Source organism: Scardinius erythrophthalmus (assembly GCF_964197995.2).
Source record: "Scardinius erythrophthalmus genome assembly, chromosome: 6".
NCBI lineage: Eukaryota > Metazoa > Chordata > Actinopteri > Cypriniformes > Leuciscidae > Scardinius > Scardinius erythrophthalmus.
The window spans coordinates 48,284,216-48,308,196 of record NC_138226.1 but is presented as its reverse complement, the minus strand read 5'-3'; the positions used below and the strand labels follow the sequence as shown (position 1 = coordinate 48,308,196).

Here is a 23,981-nt window from a genome sequence, read left to right as displayed (position 1 = left end):
TCAGGACCTACTCATCGTCGTAATCATACTCTAGATCTAATATTATCACACGGAATAGATGTGGATGCCGTTGAAATTCTGCAGCAGAGCGATGACATCTCAGATCATTATCTAGTCTCGTGTAATTTGCATTTAGCCAAGGCTGCAAAGCCGACTCCGTGTTTCAAATATGTGAGACCTATCACTTCTGCTACTAAAGATTGCTTTATTGATAATCTTCCTAATCAGTTTCATCATCTCAGCATCTCAGATAGCTTAGAAGAACTAGATATTACAACAGAAACGTTTAACTCTCTCTTTTCCAGCACTTTAGACACAGTTGCTCCGTTGCGCTTAAAGAAGATTAAAGAAAATAGTCCAACGCCGTGGTACAACGAGCACACTCGGGCCCTTAAGAGAGCAGCCAGAAAAATGGAGCGCAACTGGAAGAAAACAAAACTAGAGGTATTTCGCATTTCATGGAAAGAGAGCTCAATTACTTACAGAGAGGCTTTAAAAGCTGCTAGATCTGCTTATTTTTCAACCCTATTAGAAGAAAATAAACATAATCCTAGGTATTTATTTGAAACGGTGGCTAAACTAACGAAAAATAAAGCTTCAAGCACCGAAGTTTCCAAGCAACACAGCAGTAATGACTTTATGAACTTCTTCACTTATAAGATTGATAATATCAGGGAGAAAATTATAACTATGCAACCGTCTACTACAGTATCGCATCAGGCAGTGCATTGTAGTCTCCCTGAGGAAAAATTTGATTCATTCGTTGCTATAGGAGAGGAAGAATTTACTAAACTCATTAAATCATCTAAATCTACAACATGTATGTTAGACCCTATACCGACTAAGCTACTGAAAGAAATACTTCCAGAGGTCACAGATCCTCTTCTTAATATCATTAATTCGTCTTTGTCTCTAGGATACGTACCAAAAACCTTTAAGCTGGCTTTGATTAAACCGCTTGTTAAAAAAACGCAACTTGATCCTTCAGAATTAGTCAATTACAGGCCGATCTCGAATCTACCTTTTCTGTCAAAGATATTAGAAAAGGCAGTATCTTCACAACTGTGTTCCTTTCTTGAAAGAAATGATATCTGCGAGGATTTCCAGTCAGGATTTAGACCGTACCATAGTACCGAAACAGCTCTCGTTAGAGTCACAAATGATTTGCTCTTATCATCCGATCGTGGTTGTATCTCTCTATTAGTGTTACTCGATCTTAGCGCTGCATTTGACACCATCGACCACAACGTTCTTTTAAATAAACTCGAACATTATGTTGGCATTACAGGAAATGCACTAGCATGGTTTAAATCATACTTATCTGACCGTTATCAGTTTGTAGCAGTAAATGATGAGATGTCTCATCGATCACAGGTTAAGTATGGCGTACCACAAGGCTCAGTATTAGGACCGCTGCTGTTCACTCTGTACATGCTACCATTAGGAGATATCATTAGGAAACATGGAATTAGCTTTCACTGTTATGCTGACGATACTCAGCTCTATATTTCTTCAAAACCTAACGAAACTTATCAATTCACAAAATTAACGGAATGCATAGCGGATATAAAAAATTGGATGACTTGTAATTTCCTACTTCTAAATTCTGAAAAAACAGAGTTTCTAATTATTGGACAAAAAACTTCCTCACGTAATAACCTAGAATACTGTCTAATACTTGATGGCTGCTCTGTTAAGTCTTCGTCGTCGGTTAGGAACCTGGGTGTGCTCTTTGATACCAATCTTTCATTTGAAAGTCACGTGTCTAGTATCTGTAAAACTGCATTTTTCCATCTTAAAAATATATCTAAATTACGTCATATGCTCTCATTGACAAATGCGGAACAATTAGTTCATGCGTTCATGACCTCAAGGCTAGATTATTGTAATGCTCTACTGGGTGGTTGCCCTGCACGCTTAATAAACAAACTACAGCTGGTCCAAAACGCAGCAGCTCGAGTTCTTACCAGAACCAGGAAGTATGACCATATTAGCCCGGTTCTGTCAAAACTGCACTGGCTCCCTATTAAACATCGCATAAATTTTAAAATATTGCTGATTACTTACAAAGCACTGAATGGTTTAGCTCCGCAGTACTTGAGCGAGCTCTTAACGCATTATAGTCCGTCACGTCTATTACGATCTCAAAATTCCGGCCAGTTGATTATACCTAGAATATCAAAATCCACTGCTGGCGGTAGATCCTTTTCCTATTTAGCACCAAAACTCTGGAACAGTCTTCCTACCATTGTCCGGGAAGCAGACACACTCTGTCAGTTCAAAGCCAGATTAAAGACACATCTCTTTGACCTAGCTTTCACATAATACATTATAGACTTCTATAATTTAATGTTATGCTGCATAGATTAGGTCAGTCGGAACCGGGAACACTTCCCAAAAATCCTGATGTACTCGTTACATCATGAGAAGAATGGCATCTACGCTAATTTTAGTGTCTGTGTTTATCCCAAGGTTTTCCCGCAGCCTGCCGGATCCAGGCCGTATCCAGATCTGACGAAGGACCTTCACCTGGACCGATGACAACGCAGTGCTGAAGTGCCAACTAGTCTCTCCCTATGGAGGATCCCACTACCACTATACAGATAAGGCGTTGTCGGGAAAATTCGTCTTGCGGTCCTACCCCAAAGCAACAAATAAAATAAAATTCCTTATCAAAATTTATAAGGAAAGACAAGTATTTTGTTTAGGCTTGGCTTGTAGGGAATTCCAAACCTGCGTATATTCTAACGCACATAACTATAGAACCCATTCTAAATGCGCATGTGACTGCCATCAGCGTTTCTCACAGGTTCGCGTTTAAAGTCTGTGTAGAGAGAATGGTGTCGTCTTAGCGGCCCCTAATTTAATAACAAATGATCATTGCGACGGAACCAAATCAATTAAAACTAACTTTAGATGGAAATAACTTAACTCTGCTGTAAAGCCAAAACAATCTCTGTTACCTCAAATTATACGCTTATCTCTGTAAAGCTGCTTTGAGACAATCTACATTGTTAAAAGCGCTATATAAATGAAGATGACTTGACTTGACTTGTATAACTTTCCAGAAAAGTATTGTCCGGACCTCCACTGGGAAGGAAACAAGTCAAGTCAAGTCAAGTCATCTTCATTTATATAGCGCTTTTAACAATGTAGATTGTTTCAAAGCAGCTTTACAGAGATAAGCGTATAATTTAAGGTAACAGAGATTGTTTTGGTTTTATAGCGGTTCTTTAATAAAGTTATTTCCAGCTAAAGTTAGTTATGATTGATTCGCTTCCGTCGCAACGATCATTTGTTAGTAAATTAGGAGCCGCTAAGACGACACCATTCTCTCTACACAGACTTTAAACGCGAACCGTGTCTTAAAACGTGATTAAATGCAATACATTTGAATATGTATTCTCTCATTATTTCATCTGACTCCATAAATGAAAAGGTTTTAATGATATCTGTGCATCATTAAATGTGAGCGAATGTTTGACTATTCCTCTTAACTCTTAATGAAAATAATGCCAAAGTCAGTTAGAATAATCAAATGTAACAATTCATTATGTCAGGTAAATGTATCACGCCAATTACATAATCAATTCAAAGATAATCAATACAAAACATCAAATGCTCTGGATTTAAGAGAAGAGATGCGAACTCGACATTATACATGAAGCGGAGAGTCTGGGCCGCTCTCAGCCTCACGGGCGGATCTGAAGCACAGAAAGGTCCCGATCTTCTCGTCGCATTTCCTTATATTGACAGAAACTTCTTTCACATGGAAACATGTGCTAACAATGGGAATTTACATTCAGAGGTTACACCTTTTGGGGGTAGGAGACCATTTGTCTAGAGACCACTTTCCTTTGTGTGTCAGTTATCTCTAAACTCCTAAAAACCTTACTACCTTTTGTTTTACTTATTTGGAAATGAGACCTTTGTACCAGTCGCACTGAGACATTTCAAATGATACTAAAGATGTACAATACTCGATAATAATCATTCGCATTGAACCATATATTTTCTTGGGTGAATTCAGGTGATCTGAGTTTGAGAGAGAGAGGGAGTGAGGGATGAGGGAATGAAATGTAGATTAGGATGACTCTGAGGTGAGACTTTTGTCTCGAATGGTGAGTTCAAATGGTCATTTCCAGCAAGATCCTGTCTTCAACCAGACTGTCCGGCATTTTCTAATTTCTCAATTCTTACACATTGAATAACCCTGTTCTATGACATCATTGCGAACACACCCTTTTGGAATCTACGAGGTGCCACTCCTAATACACAAGCATGTAATACGGGTGTCTGTATATAATAAACAGTGTGTGCGAGTGGCATTGATGACACCACAAACAAGCAGCGTCCTCCGCCCTCAGACCAGGGAAAGCACCAGATCCTTCAGCACACCTTACGGAAGCTGCGCTCGTCTTTCAGCGGACTAAAGCTTTAAAAGATCATCTATATTTTCATCTCTAGCCGCATCAGGCAATCCCAGCATGCTCTACAGGACGGTGCTGATGTACACTGAGATAGGCTGCTTCGTATCATGCGTCTGCGGCTGGATCTTGATCTGCTCGACGATGCCCACGGAGTACTGGACTTACTCTGAAGTGGCCAGTTTAGTCCTCACCTCTTCCCACTATTTCTCCAACCTCTGGAAAGACTGTCTCTCCGACTCCACCGGTGTCTCCGACTGCAAAGAGTTCCCCTCGCTGCTGGCTCTGCAGAGTAAGTGTTATCAGGGTTTCTTCACTCCAGTCAGTAGTGTCTCCGGCTGGCTGTGTCCTACAGCTCCTGAACATGTGTTCTGCTAGTGAGGAGGGGGAGTGAAAGACATCCAACTCTCACTGACGTCTCATGACAATCACGAGTAGAGCGGCATGTTGTTGCATTATATGTGGTTATTATGATAGAAAAATAATAAACCATTGTTTTGGCTTCAGGAAATTAGATAAAGTTACTGAATTTCTTTCTTTTTGACATGCAGTCAAACCAAAAAATATTCAGACAGATACAATTTTTTATATTTTTTTACTAGTGTGTGCAGGACACTATAGTCCATTTCTGTAAGTGAGGAGAGCAAAATAAAGTAAACTGTGACATATTACACCCAAAAATTCGTCATACAGTGACTACCAGTAAAATTTATTCAAATTTGGGACCAAAAATGATTCGGACTCTTTGACCTGATCATGTTTTGCTGAAGTGTGTTTTCTTTAATTGCTAATGAAGAACAAAATGAAGCATTGCTTGGTGATTGGTTGAGCTGAACTGGTATTATCTAATTGTGTAGTTAAATTTAACAGCTGACAGATATTCAACATAATTCATGTGTGAGACAGTCTAACAGAAGGACGGACAAAACCAGTCAAATATCAGCTTATATTCTTGTCATATTTTATTACCATTTTCTAAACTATAGCGAATAAACTGTGATCATTTGAAATGTTGAAGATGTCTGAATAAATTTTGGTTTGACTGTATGTAATACTTGATTTTATCCGTGGGGAATTGATTGGATGGTTGTGGTTTGCTATTGGCTGATCTCATGTGAGTGACAGGTTATTGCCCCGCCCACATCATCAGAGAAGAGAAAAGATCCTGCAAAAGGAACTTATTTTGATTCAAGATTATTAAAACAATAATGATGTGCTCGGATAAATAATTTAGAATGCGCATGCAAAATATTCATCACATAATACAATATTACCACATTGTGAAAAACACTAAATAAATAGATAAACGTGACTATTGTTGTGTCCAACAGCACACATTCATCTGTGCCGATCTCTCGTCATCACATCCATAACTCTGGGATTAATCGGCTCCGCTCTGGCTTTGGTGGGGATGAAGTGCACAAAACTCGGAGGCTCTGAAACTATGAATGCAAGAATAACCTTGGCTGCCGGCATCACCTACTTGTTGTCAGGTAAAGCCGGCCGGTCCAGTTGTCCAGCCGGCCCAGCTTGCCTCTGCTCCTCTGAACTCTTCTGTCTCTGCTTCAGGTCTCTGCGGCATGTTGGCTTACAGCTGGTACGCCCACAAGGTGATTTCCGAGTTCATGGATCCCAACTACAAGGCCAAAAAGTGAATATTTCAGTACAGAAATGAAATGTGCAGTTGATGCGGATCAGAGTTGGAACGGTGTTTCTTGTGGCGACAGGTTTGAGCTGGGAGCGGCGCTGTTTGTGGGATGGGGCGGATCGGCGCTCCTGCTGGCCGGGGGACTCGTGTACAGCGTCACCGCAGGGAACCAGTGCCAGTCCAGGTATCAGTCTGATGACATTCCTGTTTCGAATGCGCATGCGTCGCGTCTGAGCGCGTTGTTGTCTTTGGAGCTCCATCGATTGATTTATAATTCTTGATTTCTCTTTAAACTCACTTACAACGAACATTTTCTACTTTTCCTCACCTCATAGTTATAACGCGGATTGTTGAGTAGACGCGTCTCAAGCCTAGTGATCCAACGCTGGATACTCTTATAGGTTACGTCCGTGGATCACGGCTGAACGCGTCTTCTCCGCACTCATTTAAGTTACAAACAAACATTTTTTCGCCTATCGTGCGTCTACTCTACACCCGTACCACTGAAAAGACGGATTATATCCAAGACTTAAGCCATAAATTAGTATTAATATTGATAGCACCACTGGTAGCGTCGTTGCTAACTTAACTTACTGTCCATCTGTTAAAATGGCGAATATATCAAATGTAAGTAGTCTACCTTTTGGTGCAGGTGAGGACACATTTGAGCTGCACGCGGTGCAGTCTGAGCTGGAAGCTGTTGAGAAACAGATCCACGACCTTTTAGTGAGACAGGCCGAGCTGATAGACCGGCGTTTGGCTCTCGAAACATCACGCGCTGATGCTCACAAATCAGAGATTAATGTTACTAACCCGCTGACTCCGACCTCGTCTACTCCGTGCGTTCCTCAACATCGGCCCCGCGCGCCGAGGTCGCGATCAGCCATGGTCTCGTTCACTCCGGCTCCAACATGCCATCACGAAGCCTGGATTTTTCCGCAGCGGAAGTCGCGAGTCAGGTCTAGACCAAGAAAACTCTCTCCGACCCTCCCGGTTTTCGAGATATCCACACAAAACCGCTTCTCCCCTCTTCGCGAAACAGAACGCGATGCTGTGATCATCGGCGATTCCATCGTTCGACACGTACACGCTACGTTAAATAAAAGTAAGGTGCATAGTCACTGCTTTCCTGGTGCTCGTGTTTCTGAAATCGCTGCTCACGTTCCCGAGATTCTGAACGAGCGCGTCGGAACTGTTGTCCTGCACGCGGGAGGGGCCGACATCAGACTGCGCCAAACGGAGGTTTTGAAGAAAGACTTCAGGAATCTGATCGATACGGTACGCAGCACATCGCCTGATATAACGATTATTGTGCCAGGACCGCTTCCCACGTATCGACTAGGTCATGAAAAGTTTAGTAGATTATTTGCGCTTAATGAATGGTTAATGTCATGGTGCAATGAGCAGAAACTTCTCTTTGTAAATAATTGGAATCTGTTTTGGGAGCGTCCTAGGCTTTACCGTGCTGATGGCTTACACCCAAGCAGATTCGGATCGGATCTTCTGTCAGATAACATCTCCAAAATGTTAAATACCTTTTGACTAGTAAACAAAAGTCCAAATCATAGTCTCTGCTGCACCAATTTAACTGATATAAATAGTGTAGAACATTGCATAGAAACTGTGTCTATTCCTCGTTTAGTGAGATCAAATCATAAATCTACTGCAGGATCTAGAAAAAATCTAATTGTTATTAAACCAGAAAATGTTGCTATTGGTAATCAAAAACAATTTTTAAAGCTAGGTCTTCTAAACATTAGATCACTCACACCTAAGGCAGTTATTGTAAATGAAATAGTCACAGATAATAGCTTCGATGTACTTTGCCTTACTGAAACCTGGCTTAAACCAAATGATTATTTCGGTTTAAATGAGTCTACTCCATCAGGATACTCCTATAAGCACGAGCCCCGTCTGAATGGTCGTGGCGGCGGTGTTGCAACAATCTATAGAGATTTTCTCAATGTTACTCAGAAAACGGGTTATAAGTTTATTTCATTTGAAGTACTTGTACTAAATGTTACGCTCTTAGATGTTCGAAAAACATCCCTATTATCTCTAGCCTTGGCTACCGTATATAGACCGCCTGGGCCTTACGCTGATTTCCTAAAAGAGTTTGCAGATTTTCTCTCAGACCTATTAGTTAACTTCGATAAAGCATTAATTGTTGGAGACTTTAATATCCATGTAGATAATCAAAATGATGCGTTAGGGGCTGCGTTTACAGATTTATTAAACTCCTTTGGGGTCAAGCAAAACATTACCGGACCGACTCATCGATTTAATCATACACTCGATTTAATTATATCACATGGAACCGATCCAACCGATATAGATATCATTCCACAAAGTGACGATGTCACTGACCATTACATGGTAACTTGCATATTACGTACTCCTGTAATATATCATGCTGCGCCGCGTTATCGATTAGGCAGAACAATCCTTCCATCCACCATAGATAATTTTTCAAACAGCTTATCGGATCTGTCTCAGCTGCTCAGTGAACCCAAACAAACAGATGAACTTGAGGAATTAACTAGCACTATGAGCACCATTCTCTCTGGATCATTGGATATTGTTGCGCCCATTAGATTAAAAAAGGTCAGAGAGAAAAGTAAAGCACCATGGTACAACAGTACTACGCGTGTTCTAAAGAGAGAAACCCGTAATTTAGAGCGTAAATGGAAACAAACCAACTTAGAGGTCTTTAGAATCGCATGGAAAGACAGTATGTCACGTTATAAAAAGGCCCTAAAAGCGGCCAGGGCTGAGCATCTACGCAAACTAATAGAAAACAACCATAACAATCCTAAGTTCTTATTTAACACTGTGGCGAGACTAACAAATAAACAGATGTCTCCTGAACAAAGTATTCCATTACAGTTTAGTAGTAATGATTTCATGAAGTTCTTCACTGAGAAAATAGAAAACATCAGAACCACAATTGTAAACGTTCAATCCTCAATCGCGCCTTATAATTCAGCCTCAATTATCACGCCGCAAGAACAATTACAGTGCTTTTCAACTATAGAACAAAAAGAGTTAAATAAATTTATAATTTCCTCTAAAACAACAACATGTTTATTAGATCCCATACCAACTAAACTATTGAAAGAAGTGTTACCTGTAGTGGAAGAGCCTCTCCTCAATATTATTAACTCGTCTTTATCTTTAGGTCATGTTCCAAGAACATTTAAACTGGCAGTTATAAAACCTCTCATTAAGAAACCACAATTAGATCCGAATAATCTAGTAAATTATAGACCCATTTCAAATCTACCTTTTATGTCTAAAATACTAGAAAAAGTTGTGTCCGCTCAACTGGGCTCTTTCTTACAAGAAAATGACACCTATGAAAAGTTTCAGTCTGGATTCAGGCCGCATCATAGCACTGAAACTGCGCTCGTTAAAATCACAAATGATTTACTTTTAGCTTCTGACCAAGGCTGTATCTCAATATTAGTTTTACTTGATCTTAGTGCTGCGTTCGATACTATAGATCATACAATACTCTTAGATCGACTACAAAATTATACTGGTGTTCAAGGACAAGCATTAAGCTGGTTTAGATCGTATTTATCTGACCGCTACCATTTTGTTTATTTAAATGGAGAAAAATCTATCATAACTCCAGTAAACTATGGAGTGCCACAGGGATCTGTGTTAGGCCCTCTATTATTCTCAATATATATGCTACCACTTGGAAATATTATAAGGAAACATGGAATTAGTTTCCATTGTTATGCTGATGACACTTAAATCTATATTTCATCACGGCCAGATGAAAACGCTAAATTATCCAAATTGACAGAGTGTGTTAAAGATATAAAAGATTGGATGACGCATAATTTTCTTTTATTAAATCCAGACAAGACAGAGGTACTACTTATCGGTTCAAAAAACCACCCACAAAACCTCTCACAATACAACTTTAACATAGTAGGATGTCCTGTTACTTCATCCTCTACAGTAAAAGACCTGGGTGTTATATTAGACTGCAACCTGTCTTTTGAAAATCATATTTCATATGTTACAAGAACAGCCTTTTTCCACCTTAGAAACATTGCTAAGCTACGTAATATGCTATCAGTTTCTGACGCAGAAAAGTTAGTTCATGCATTCATGACCTCGAGACTAGATTACTGTAATGCGTTATTAGCCGGTTGTCCTGCATCCTTAATAAACAAGCTACAGTTAGTCCAAAATGCCGCCGCTAGAGTTCTAACTAGATCAAGAAAATATGATCATATAACACCGATTTTATCATCCCTACATTGGTTACCTATAAAGTCCCGTATTAATTACAAGGTATTGCTACTGACTTATAAAGCCCTAAACGGCTTAGCTCCAGTCTATTTAACCGATCTTCTATCGCCCTATAATCCATCGCGCTCTTTAAGGTCACTAAATTCGAGGCTTTTGGTCATACCTAGGATATCCAGATCCACCAAAGGAGGGAGAGCATTTTCACATTTAGCACCAAAACTCTGGAATAGTCTTCCGGATACTGTTCGTTGCTCAGACTCGCTCTCCCAGTTTAAAACTAGATTAAAGACGCATCTCTTCAGCCAGGCATTCATATAATACTTTTAATCCTACAGTTAAATCCGACCTCTAGTTCATAAACGCCAGAGGAGAACTGGCCCCCGACTGAGCCCGGGTTCTCCCAAGGTTTTTTTTTTCTCCATTAGGTCACCTGATGGAGTTTTTCGGTTCCTTGCCACTGTTGCCTTTGGCTTGCTCAGTTGGGGATATTTGGGGATATTTAATTGAATTAATCAATCAACGATACTATTGATCAGCATTACCGAACGTAGACGTTCCACTAGAAACAAACATTGATGTATTGTTCTAATTTATTACTGTGAAGCTGCTTTGATACAACCTGTGTTGTGAAAAGCGCTATATAAATAAACTTGACTTGACTTGACTTGACAATCACCCGCACCTCTGAGTGCATCGCAATCCATTTTAGACATTCTAATGACTATAATTAACTTTGCAACTACTTTGCTAACTTTGCAACTATATTAACTTTGCAACTATATCAACTTATTCTACTAACCCGAACCCAAACCTAACAGTACTAATACTCTAATGAGAGTTAGTTGACATGTAGGTGCAACGTTACTTATACTTTGAAATAATAACCATTGAAATAAACTAACGTTTTATGAATGTCCTACCAAGAGGTCCTGCTACTGAACATAATCATGATTTAATGTTTGTGACTTCAGCTCCAAGACCCAGGAGAAGTCCTATCAGAGTCGTTCCTCTGAGCCGAAGCAGAAGACGCTGTCCACTCCTCCGCCGTCGCCCGTCCCGGACAGAGCCAAGCCCCAGCCCAGCAGACCTGCTAAAGGGTTTCACAGTGTGGACGCCTACGTCTGATATCCTCCTGTTCTACCATGCGTTTATCTGGAAAACCTCTTTATTGGTAGTGTAAAGCATTCAGTGAATCTTTATGCAAGTCTTTTTAACATCATCAACATTGTGATCAAGATACAGAATTAATTGTTTTACAGAAATAAATTGGAGTGACTCTAGTCTATCCTGATGACTGTGTCACGGGTGATGCTCTTCAAATCTCCATTAGCTCTCAGATTTTAGTTGTTTCGTCACTTTGTTCCTGTTTTTACTGGATTATTCACAGCTGCCCCATGTTAGTCCGTCAGCGTGTACGGGGTTTATCACTGATGATGAAGCGGAAGAGATGCGATGTCAAATACAGACGCTTTCATGAAGCAACAGAAACACTTTTCATTCAGACCCCTATGTACTGGGTAATACAGAGCCAATTGTCTGTCATAATCATTTGTTAACAAATTCATTGTTTCTGCCTTGAATTATTATACTATTTAAATTAATACATTTTTAGCTGTGATTTTGTATATATACATTTCTGACATGCATAACTTAGTCACCTCTGATAACAGATCTCTCTAAATTGTAATGTGCATTTTCTGTAAAGCTGCACTGAAACGTGTATTGTGAAAAGCACTATACAAATAAATGTGAATTGAATATAAAGTTCAACACAATTCTACACTACTTAAATACAAATAAAGTGGGTCTATATATTTTTTATCAGTTTTATTTTGATAAACCCGACACAATATAACATTGAGGTTACATGAAAAGAGATTGATTACTGTTATAAAAACGAATTTATGAACGTCAGCTGAGCTGAATGTATCAGAAAGAAAGGGAAACACACGTAATCGTTGTCGTAGGTGAATCCGGCAAAACGTCTGCGCAGCGCCACATCAAGTCGAACACGCCTGTTATCTGCTTCTCTGATGAAAGAAAGCTGTTTCAATAAAGACTGGATATATTGCAAATTTAGAAGGTTAATTCATTTTTGAAGGTTGGCTTTTTAAAACCCCTCCCCACACCAAATGCCTATGACCACACGTATTTGTATATTTTCGGTCTAGTGCTTCTGATGTAACTTGGCTTCTGATGTAACTTGGCTTCTGATGTATACTTTTAATAAAAATAGTGCAATCCAAGCACCCAAAAGTTCATGAATCAAGATCAAGAATTCAAGGAAACACGTCTGAGACCACATGAGGCAACAGAACAATCACGTCTTGATTTATTGTCATTTCAAAGACACAGAACATTTCAGAGGATCTCTTTCATAATGCATTACACTTCTCTTACGTCAAAATATCAGTCTCTTATAATCAAAGCAATGAGGCTGATTTCATCCTGAGGTTATGGTCATAACATTGACCATCATGGGCTGTGGGATCATGTGGGATCATGTGGACCACGTGACGTGGACGGTGCTGAAGTCCCAGCGGTCCGGATGGCCCATGTGCGGGAGGTCTCTGTAGGGCGAGCGGCTCCACTGGAACACTGGCGTCTGATCCCATGTAGGACCGCTGACGGCTAACAGCTCGAGTCGCTGGAACAGGCCGAAGCTCGTCATCTGCAGGAGAACAGAAGCGTTACAACACTCAACATCTGCAGGAGGACAGGAGCGTTACAACACTCAACAACATCTGCAGGAGAACAGAAGCTTTACAACACTCAACATCTGCAGGAGGACAGGAGCGTTACAACACTCAACATCTGCAGGAGAACAGAAGCGTTACAACACTCAACATCTGCAGGAGGACAGGAGCGTTACAACACTCAACAACATCTGCAGGAGAACAGAAGCTTTACAACACTCAACATCTGCAGGAGGACAGGAGCGTTACAACACTCAACATCTGCAGGAGAACAGAAGCGTTACAACACTCAACATCTGCAGGAGGACAGGAGCGTTACAACACTCAACATCTGCAGGAGGACGGGAGCGTTACAACACTCAACATCTGCAGGAGGACAGAAGAGTTACAACACTCAACATCTGCAGGAGAACAGAAGCGTTACAACACTCAACATCTGCAGGAGAACAGAAGCGTTACAACACTCAACATCTGCAGGAGGACAGGAGCGTTACAACACTCAACATCTGCAGGAGAACAGAAGCGTTACAACACTCAACATCTGCAGGAGGACAGGAGCGTTACAACACTCAACATCTGCAGGAGGACAGGAGTGTTACAACACTCAACATCTGCAGGAGAACAGAAGCGTTACAACACTCAACATCTGCAGGAGGACAGGAGCGTTACAACACTCAACATCTGCAGGAGGACAGGAGCGTTACAACACTCAACATCTGCAGGAGGACAGGAGCGTTACAACACTCAACATCTGCAGGAGGACAGGAGCGTTACAACACTCAACATCTGCAGTAGGACAGAAGCGTTACAACACTCAACATCTGCAGGAGGACAGGAGCGTTACAACACTCAACATCTGCAGGAGGACAGGAGCGTTACAACACTCAACATCTGCAGGAGGACAGAAGAGTTACAACACTCAACATCTGCAGGAGGACAGAAGCGTAACAACACTCAACATCTGCAGGAGAACAGGAGTGTTACAACACTCAACAACATCTGCAGGAGAACAGAAGCGTTACAACACTCAACAACATCTGCAGGAGAACAGAAGCTTTACAACACTCAACATCTGCAGGAGGACAGGAGCGTTACAACACTCAACATCTGCAGGAGAACAGAAGCGTTACAACACTCAACAACATCTGCAGGAGAACAGAAGCGTTACAACACTCAACATCTGCAGGAGGACAGGAGCGTTACAACACTCAACATCTGCAGGAGGACAGGAGCGTTACAACACTCAACATCTGCAGGAGGACAGAAGAGTTACAACACTCAACATCTGCAGGAGGACAGAAGCGTAACAACACTCAACATCTGCAGGAGAACAGGAGTGTTACAACACTCAACAACATCTGCAGGAGAACAGGAGTGTTACAACACTCAACATCTGCAGGAGAACAGAAGCGTTACAACACTCAACATCTGCAGGAGGACAGAAGAGTTACAACACTCAACAACATCTGCAGGAGGACAGAAGCGTTACAACACTCAACATCTGCAGGAGGACAGAGGAGTTACAACACTCAACATCTGCAGGAGGACAGGAGCGTTACAACACTCAACATCTGCAGGAGGACAGAAGCGTTACAACACTCAACATCTGCAGGAGAACAGGAGCGTTACAACACTCAACATCTGCAGGAGGACAGAAGAGTTACAACACTCAACAACATCTGCAGGAGAACAGAAGCGTTACAACACTCAACATCTGCAGGAGGACAGAAGCGTTACAACACTCAACATCTGCAGGAGAACAGAAGCGTTACAACACTCAACATCTGCAGGAGGACAGAAGAGTTACAACACTCAACAACATCTGCAGGAGGACAGAAGAGTTACAACACTCAACAACATCTGCAGGAGAACAGAAGCGTTACAACACTCAACATCTGCAGGAGAACAGAAGCGTTACAACACTCAACATCTGCAGGAGGACAGGAGTGTTACAACACTCAACATCTGCAGGAGGACAGAAGAGTTACAACACTCAACAACATCTGCAGGAGGACAGGAGCGTTACAACACTCAACAACATCTGCAGGAGGACAGGAGCGTTACAACACTCAACAACATCTGCAGGAGGACAGGAGCGTTACAACACTCAACAACATCTGCAGGAGGACAGAAGCGTTACAACACTCAACATCTGCATGAGGACAGGAGCGTTACAACACTCAACATCTGCAGGAGAACAGAAGCGTTACAACACTCAACATCTGCATGAGGACAGGAGCGTTACAACACAACATCTGCAGGAGGACAGAAGCGTTACAACACTCAACATCTACATGAGGACAGGAGTGTTACAACACTCAAAACATCTGCATGAGGACAGGAGCGTTACAACACTCAACATCTGCAGGAGAACAGGAGTGTTACAACACTCAAAACATCTGCATGAGGACAGGAGCGTTACAACACTCAACATCTACATGAGGACAGGAGTGTTACAACACTCAAAACATCTGCATGAGGACAGGAGCGTTACAACACTCAAAACATCTGCAGGAGGACAGGAGCGTTACAACACTCAACATCTGCAGGAGGACAGGAGCGTTACAACACTCAACATCTGCAGGAGGACAGAAGAGTTACAACACTCAACATCTGCATGAGGACAGAAGCGTTACAACACTCAACATCTGCAGGAGGACAGAAGCATTACAACACTCAACATCTACATGAGGACAGGAGTGTTACAACACTCAAAACATCTGCATGAGGACAGGAGCGTTACAACACTCAAAACATCTGCAGGAGGACAGGAGCGTTACAACACTCAACATCTACATGAGGACAGGAGTGTTACAACACTCAAAACATCTGCATGAGGACAGGAGCGTTACAACACTCAAAACATCTGCAGGAGGACAGGAGCGTTACAACACTCAACATCTGCAGGAGAACAGGAGTGTTACAACACTCAAAACATCTGCAGGAGAACAGAAGCGTTACAACACTCAACATCTGCAGGAGGACAGAAGCGTTACAACACTCAACATCTGCAGGAGAACAGAAGCGTTACAACACTCAACATCTGCAGGAGGACAGAAGAGTTACAACACTCAACAACATCTGCAGGAGGACAGAAGAGTTACAACACTCAACAACATCTGCAGGAGAACAGAAGCGTTACAACACTCAACATCTGCAGGAGAACAGAAGCGTTACAACACTCAACATCTGCAGGAGGACAGGAGTGTTACAACACTCAACATCTGCAGGAGGACAGAAGAGTTACAACACTCAACAACATCTGCAGGAGGACAGGAGCGTTACAACACTCAACAACATCTGCAGGAGGACAGGAGCGTTACAACACTCAACAACATCTGCAGGAGGACAGGAGCGTTACAACACTCAACAACATCTGCAGGAGGACAGAAGCGTTACAACACTCAACATCTGCATGAGGACAGGAGCGTTACAACACAACATCTGCAGGAGGACAGAAGCGTTACAACACTCAAAACATCTGCATGAGGACAGGAGCGTTACAACACACAACATCTGCAGGAGAACAGGAGTGTTACAACACTCAAAACATCTGCATGAGGACAGGAGCGTTACAACACTCAACATCTACATGAGGACAGGAGTGTTACAACACTCAAAACATCTGCATGAGGACAGGAGCGTTACAACACTCAAAACATCTGCAGGAGGACAGGAGCGTTACAACACTCAACATCTGCAGGAGGACAGGAGCGTTACAACACTCAACATCTGCAGGAGGACAGAAGAGTTACAACACTCAACATCTGCAGGAGGACAGGAGAGTTACAACACTCAACATCTGCAGGAGAACAGAAGCGTTACAACACTCAACATCTGCATGAGGACAGGAGCGTTACAACACAACATCTGCAGGAGGACAGAAGCGTTACAACACTCAAAACATCTGCATGAGGACAGGAGCGTTACAACACACAACATCTGCAGGAGAACAGGAGTGTTACAACACTCAAAACATCTGCATGAGGACAGGAGCGTTACAACACTCAACATCTACATGAGGACAGGAGTGTTACAACACTCAAAACATCTGCATGAGGACAGGAGCGTTACAACACTCAAAACATCTGCAGGAGGACAGGAGCGTTACAACACTCAACATCTGCAGGAGGACAGGAGCGTTACAACACTCAACATCTGCAGGAGGACAGAAGAGTTACAACACTCAACATCTGCATGAGGACAGAAGCGTTACAACACTCAACATCTGCAGGAGGACAGAAGCATTACAACACTCAACATCTACATGAGGACAGGAGTGTTACAACACTCAAAACATCTGCATGAGGACAGGAGCGTTACAACACTCAAAACATCTGCAGGAGGACAGGAGCGTTACAACACTCAACATCTACATGAGGACAGGAGTGTTACAACACTCAAAACATCTGCATGAGGACAGGAGCGTTACAACACTCAAAACATCTGCAGGAGGACAGGAGCGTTACAACACTCAACATCTGCAGGAGAACAGGAGTGTTACAACACTCAAAACATCTGCATGAGGACAGGAGCGTTACAACACTCAACATCTACATGAGGACAGGAGTGTTACAACACTCAAAACATCTGCATGAGGACAGGAGCGTTACAACACTCAAAACATCTGCAGGAGGACAGGAGCGTTACAACACTCAACATCTGCAGGAGGACAGGAGCGTTACAACACTCAACATCTGCAGGAGGACAGAAGCGTTACAACACTCAACATCTGCAGGAGGACAGGAGCGTTACAACACTCAACATCTGCATGAGGACAGAAGCGTTACAACACTCAACATCTGCAGGAGGACAGAAGCATTACAACACTCAACAACATCTGCATGAGGACAGAAGCGTTACAACACTCAACATCTGCATGAGGACAGGAGCTTTACAACACTCAAAACATCTACAGGAGGACAGGAGCGTTACAACACTCAACATCTGCAGGAGGACAGAAGAGTTACAACACTCAACATCTGCAGGAGAACAGAAGCGTTACAACACTCAACATCTGCAGGAGGACAGAAGAGTTACAACACTCAACAACATCTGCAGGAGAACAGAAGCGTTACAACACTCAACATCTGCAGGAGGACAGAAGCGTTACAACACTCAACATCTGCAGGAGAACAGAAGCGTTACAACACTCAACATCTGCAGGAGGACAGAAGAGTTACAACACTCAACATCTGCAGGAGGACAGAAGAGTTACAACACAACATCTGCAGGAGAACAGAAGAGTTACAACACTCAACAACATCTGCAGGAGAACAGAAGCGTTACAACACTCAACATCTGCAGGAGAACAGAAGCGTTACAACACTCAACATCTGCAGGAGGACAGGAGTGTTACAACACTCAACATCTGCAGGAGAACAGAAGCGTTACAACACTCAACATCTGCAGGAGGACAGAAGCGTTACAACACTCAACATCTGCAGGAGGACAGAAGAGTTACAACACTCAACAACATCTGCAGGAGAACAGAAGCGTTACAACACTCAACATCTGCAGGAGGACAGAAGCGTTACAACACTCAACATCTGCAGGAGAACAGAAGCGTTACAACACTCAACATCTGCAGGAGGACAGAAGAGTTACAACACTCAACATCTGCAGGAGGACAGAAGAGTTACAACACAACATCTGCAGGAGGACAGAAGAGTTACAACACTCAACAACATCTGCAGGAGAACAGAAGCGTTACAACACTCAACATCTGCAGGAGAACAGAAGCGTTACAACACTCAACATCTGCAGGAGGACAGGAGTGTTACAACACTCAACATCTGCAGGAGGACAGAAGAGTTACAACACTCAACAACATCTGCAGGAGGACAGGAGCGTTACAACACTCAACAACATCTGCAGGAGGACAGGAGCGTTACAACACTCAACAACATCTGCAGGAGGACAGGAGCGTTACAACACTCAACAACATCTGCAGGAGGACAGAAGCGTTACAACACTCAACATCTGCATGAGGACAGGAGCGTTACAACACTCAACATCTGCAGGAGAACAGAAGCGTTACAACACTCAACATCTGCAGGAGGACAGAAGAGTTACAACACTCAACAACATCTGCAGGAGGACAGAAGCGTTACAACACTCAACATCTGCATGAGGACAGGAGCGTTACAACACAACATCTGCAGGAGGACAGAAGCGTTACAACACTCAACATCTACATGAGGACAGGAGCGTTACAACACTCAACATCTGCAGGAGAACAGGAGTGTTACAACACTCAAAACATCTGCATGAGGACAGGAGCGTTACAACACTCAACATCTACATGAGGACAGGAGTGTTACAACACTCAAAACATCTGCATGAGGACAGGAGCGTTACAACACTCAAAACATCTGCAGGAGGACAGGAGCGTTACAACACTCAACATCTGCAGGAGGACAGGAGCGTTACAACACTCAACATCTGCAGGAGGACAGAAGAGTTACAACACTCAACATCTGCATGAGGACAGAAGCGTTACAACACTCAACATCTGCAGGAGGACAGAAGCATTACAACACTCAACATCTACATGAGGACAGGAGTGTTACAACACTCAAAACATCTGCATGAGGACAGGAGCGTTACAACACTCAAAACATCTGCAGGAGGACAGGAGCGTTACAACACTCAACATCTACATGAGGACAGGAGTGTTACAACACTCAAAACATCTGCATGAGGACAGGAGCGTTACAACACTCAAAACATCTGCAGGAGGACAGGAGCGTTACAACACTCAACATCTGCAGGAGAACAGGAGTGTTACAACACTCAAAACATCTGCATGAGGACAGGAGCGTTACAACACTCAACATCTACATGAGGACAGGAGTGTTACAACACTCAAAACATCTGCATGAGGACAGGAGCGTTACAACACTCAAAACATCTGCAGGAGGACAGGAGCGTTACAACACTCAACATCTGCAGGAGGACAGGAGCGTTACAACACTCAACATCTGCAGGAGGACAGAAGCGTTACAACACTCAACATCTGCAGGAGGACAGGAGCGTTACAACACTCAACATCTGCATGAGGACAGAAGCGTTACAACACTCAACATCTGCAGGAGGACAGAAGCATTACAACACTCAACAACATCTGCATGAGGACAGAAGCGTTACAACACTCAACATCTGCATGAGGACAGGAGCTTTACAACACTCAAAACATCTGCAGGAGGACAGGAGCGTTACAACACTCAACATCTGCAGGAGGACAGAAGAGTTACAACACTCAACATCTGCAGGAGAACAGAAGCGTTACAACACTCAACATCTGCAGGAGAACAGGAGCGTTACAACACTCAACATCTGCAGGAGGACAGAAGAGTTACAACACTCAACAACATCTGCAGGAGAACAGAAGCGTTACAACACTCAACATCTGCAGGAGGACAGAAGCGTTACAACACTCAACATCTGCAGGAGGACAGAAGCGTTACAACACTCAACATCTGCAGGAGAACAGAAGCGTTACAACACTCAACATCTGCAGGAGGACAGAAGAGTTACAACACTCAACAACATCTGCAGGAGGACAGAAGAGTTACAACACTCAACAACATCTGCAGGAGAACAGAAGCGTTACAACACTCAACATCTGCAGGAGAACAGAAGCGTTACAACACTCAACATCTGCAGGAGGACAGGAGCGTTACAACACTCAACATCTGCAGGAGAACAGAAGCGTTACAACACTCAACATCTGCAGGAGGACAGGAGCGTTACAACACTCAACATCTGCAGGAGGACAGGAGTGTTACAACACTCAACATCTGCAGGAGAACAGAAGCGTTACAACACTCAACATCTGCAGGAGGACAGGAGCGTTACAACACTCAACATCTGCAGGAGGACAGGAGCGTTACAACACTCAACATCTGCAGGAGGACAGGAGCGTTACAACACTCAACATCTGCAGGAGGACAGGAGCGTTACAACACTCAACATCTGCAGTAGGACAGAAGCGTTACAACACTCAACATCTGCAGGAGGACAGGAGCGTTACAACACTCAACATCTGCAGGAGGACAGGAGCGTTACAACACTCAACATCTGCAGGAGGACAGAAGAGTTACAACACTCAACATCTGCAGGAGGACAGAAGCGTAACAACACTCAACATCTGCAGGAGAACAGGAGTGTTACAACACTCAACAACATCTGCAGGAGAACAGAAGCGTTACAACACTCAACAACATCTGCAGGAGAACAGAAGCTTTACAACACTCAACATCTGCAGGAGGACAGGAGCGTTACAACACTCAACATCTGCAGGAGAACAGAAGCGTTACAACACTCAACAACATCTGCAGGAGAACAGAAGCGTTACAACACTCAACATCTGCAGGAGGACAGGAGCGTTACAACACTCAACATCTGCAGGAGGACAGGAGCGTTACAACACTCAACATCTGCAGGAGGACAGAAGAGTTACAACACTCAACATCTGCAGGAGGACAGAAGCGTAACAACACTCAACATCTGCAGGAGAACAGGAGTGTTACAACACTCAACAACATCTGCAGGAGAACAGGAGTGTTACAACACTCAACATCTGCAGGAGAACAGAAGCGTTACAACACTCAACATCTGCAGGAGGACAGAAGAGTTACAACACTCAACAACATCTGCAGGAGGACAGAAGCGTTACAACACTCAACATCTGCAGGAGGACAGAGGAGTTACAACACTCAACATCTGCAGGAGGACAGGAGCGTTACAACACTCAACATCTGCAGGAGGACAGAAGCGTTACAACACTCAACATCTGCAGGAGAACAGGAGCGTTACAACACTCAACATCTGCAGGAGGACAGAAGAGTTACAACACTCAACAACATCTGCAGGAGAACAGAAGCGTTACAACACTCAACATCTGCAGGAGGACAGAAGCGTTACAACACTCAACATCTGCAGGAGAACAGAAGCGTTACAACACTCAACATCTGCAGGAGGACAGAAGAGTTACAACACTCAACAACATCTGCAGGAGGACAGAAGAGTTACAACACTCAACAACATCTGCAGGAGAACAGAAGCGTTACAACACTCAACATCTGCAGGAGAACAGAAGCGTTACAACACTCAACATCTGCAGGAGGACAGGAGTGTTACAACACTCAACATCTGCAGGAGGACAGAAGAGTTACAACACTCAACAACATCTGCAGGAGGACAGGAGCGTTACAACACTCAACAACATCTGCAGGAGGACAGGAGCGTTACAACACTCAACAACATCTGCAGGAGGACAGGAGCGTTACAACACTCAACAACATCTGCAGGAGGACAGAAGCGTTACAACACTCAACATCTGCATGAGGACAGGAGCGTTACAACACTCAACATCTGCAGGAGAACAGAAGCGTTACAACACTCAACATCTGCATGAGGACAGGAGCGTTACAACACAACATCTGCAGGAGGACAGAAGCGTTACAACACTCAACATCTACATGAGGACAGGAGTGTTACAACACTCAAAACATCTGCATGAGGACAGGAGCGTTACAACACTCAACATCTGCAGGAGAACAGGAGTGTTACAACACTCAAAACATCTGCATGAGGACAGGAGCGTTACAACACTCAACATCTACATGAGGACAGGAGTGTTACAACACTCAAAACATCTGCATGAGGACAGGAGCGTTACAACACTCAAAACATCTGCAGGAGGACAGGAGCGTTACAACACTCAACATCTGCAGGAGGACAGGAGCGTTACAACACTCAACATCTGCAGGAGGACAGAAGAGTTACAACACTCAACATCTGCATGAGGACAGAAGCGTTACAACACTCAACATCTGCAGGAGGACAGAAGCATTACAACACTCAACATCTACATGAGGACAGGAGTGTTACAACACTCAAAACATCTGCATGAGGACAGGAGCGTTACAACACTCAAAACATCTGCAGGAGGACAGGAGCGTTACAACACTCAACATCTACATGAGGACAGGAGTGTTACAACACTCAAAACATCTGCATGAGGACAGGAGCGTTACAACACTCAAAACATCTGCAGGAGGACAGGAGCGTTACAACACTCAACATCTGCAGGAGAACAGGAGTGTTACAACACTCAAAACATCTGCAGGAGAACAGAAGCGTTACAACACTCAACATCTGCAGGAGGACAGAAGCGTTACAACACTCAACATCTGCAGGAGAACAGAAGCGTTACAACACTCAACATCTGCAGGAGGACAGAAGAGTTACAACACTCAACAACATCTGCAGGAGGACAGAAGAGTTACAACACTCAACAACATCTGCAGGAGAACAGAAGCGTTACAACACTCAACATCTGCAGGAGAACAGAAGCGTTACAACACTCAACATCTGCAGGAGGACAGGAGTGTTACAACACTCAACATCTGCAGGAGGACAGAAGAGTTACAACACTCAACAACATCTGCAGGAGGACAGGAGCGTTACAACACTCAACAACATCTGCAGGAGGACAGGAGCGTTACAACACTCAACAACATCTGCAGGAGGACAGGAGCGTTACAACACTCAACAACATCTGCAGGAGGACAGAAGCGTTACAACACTCAACATCTGCATGAGGACAGGAGCGTTACAACACAACATCTGCAGGAGGACAGAAGCGTTACAACACTCAAAACATCTGCATGAGGACAGGAGCGTTACAACACACAACATCTGCAGGAGAACAGGAGTGTTACAACACTCAAAACATCTGCATGAGGACAGGAGCGTTACAACACTCAACATCTACATGAGGACAGGAGTGTTACAACACTCAAAACATCTGCATGAGGACAGGAGCGTTACAACACTCAAAACATCTGCAGGAGGACAGGAGCGTTACAACACTCAACATCTGCAGGAGGACAGGAGCGTTACAACACTCAACATCTGCAGGAGGACAGAAGA

The 23,981-nt window shown here is 43.2% G+C and overlaps 2 protein-coding genes across 3 annotated transcripts in view; one reads left to right on the top strand and one right to left on the bottom strand.

The window, feature by feature from the left end:
- Positions 1-4,487: 4,487 nt before the first annotated feature.
- Positions 4,488-11,469, top strand: cldn10l2 (claudin 10-like 2; the record flags this gene model as incomplete). The annotated part of the gene is made up of 5 exons (XM_081367432.1): positions 4,488-4,719; positions 5,759-5,920; positions 5,997-6,078; positions 6,155-6,259; positions 11,316-11,469. The coding sequence occupies 5 exons, from the start codon at positions 4,488-4,490 to the stop codon at positions 11,467-11,469; spliced, it is 735 nt and encodes a 244-aa protein (XP_081223558.1).
- A 1,171-nt stretch (positions 11,470-12,640) lies between these two features.
- The window catches only part of plbd2 (phospholipase B domain containing 2), a 66,161-nt gene continuing 54,820 nt past the window's right edge, over positions 12,641-23,981 (bottom strand). For both annotated transcript variants that reach the window (XM_081369051.1, XM_081369050.1), the window contains one exon: positions 12,641-13,015. In XM_081369051.1, coding sequence (XP_081225177.1) covers positions 12,845-13,015 — 171 coding nt within the window. In that variant the 3' untranslated portion in view covers positions 12,641-12,844. The remainder of the gene's footprint in view (positions 13,016-23,981) is intronic.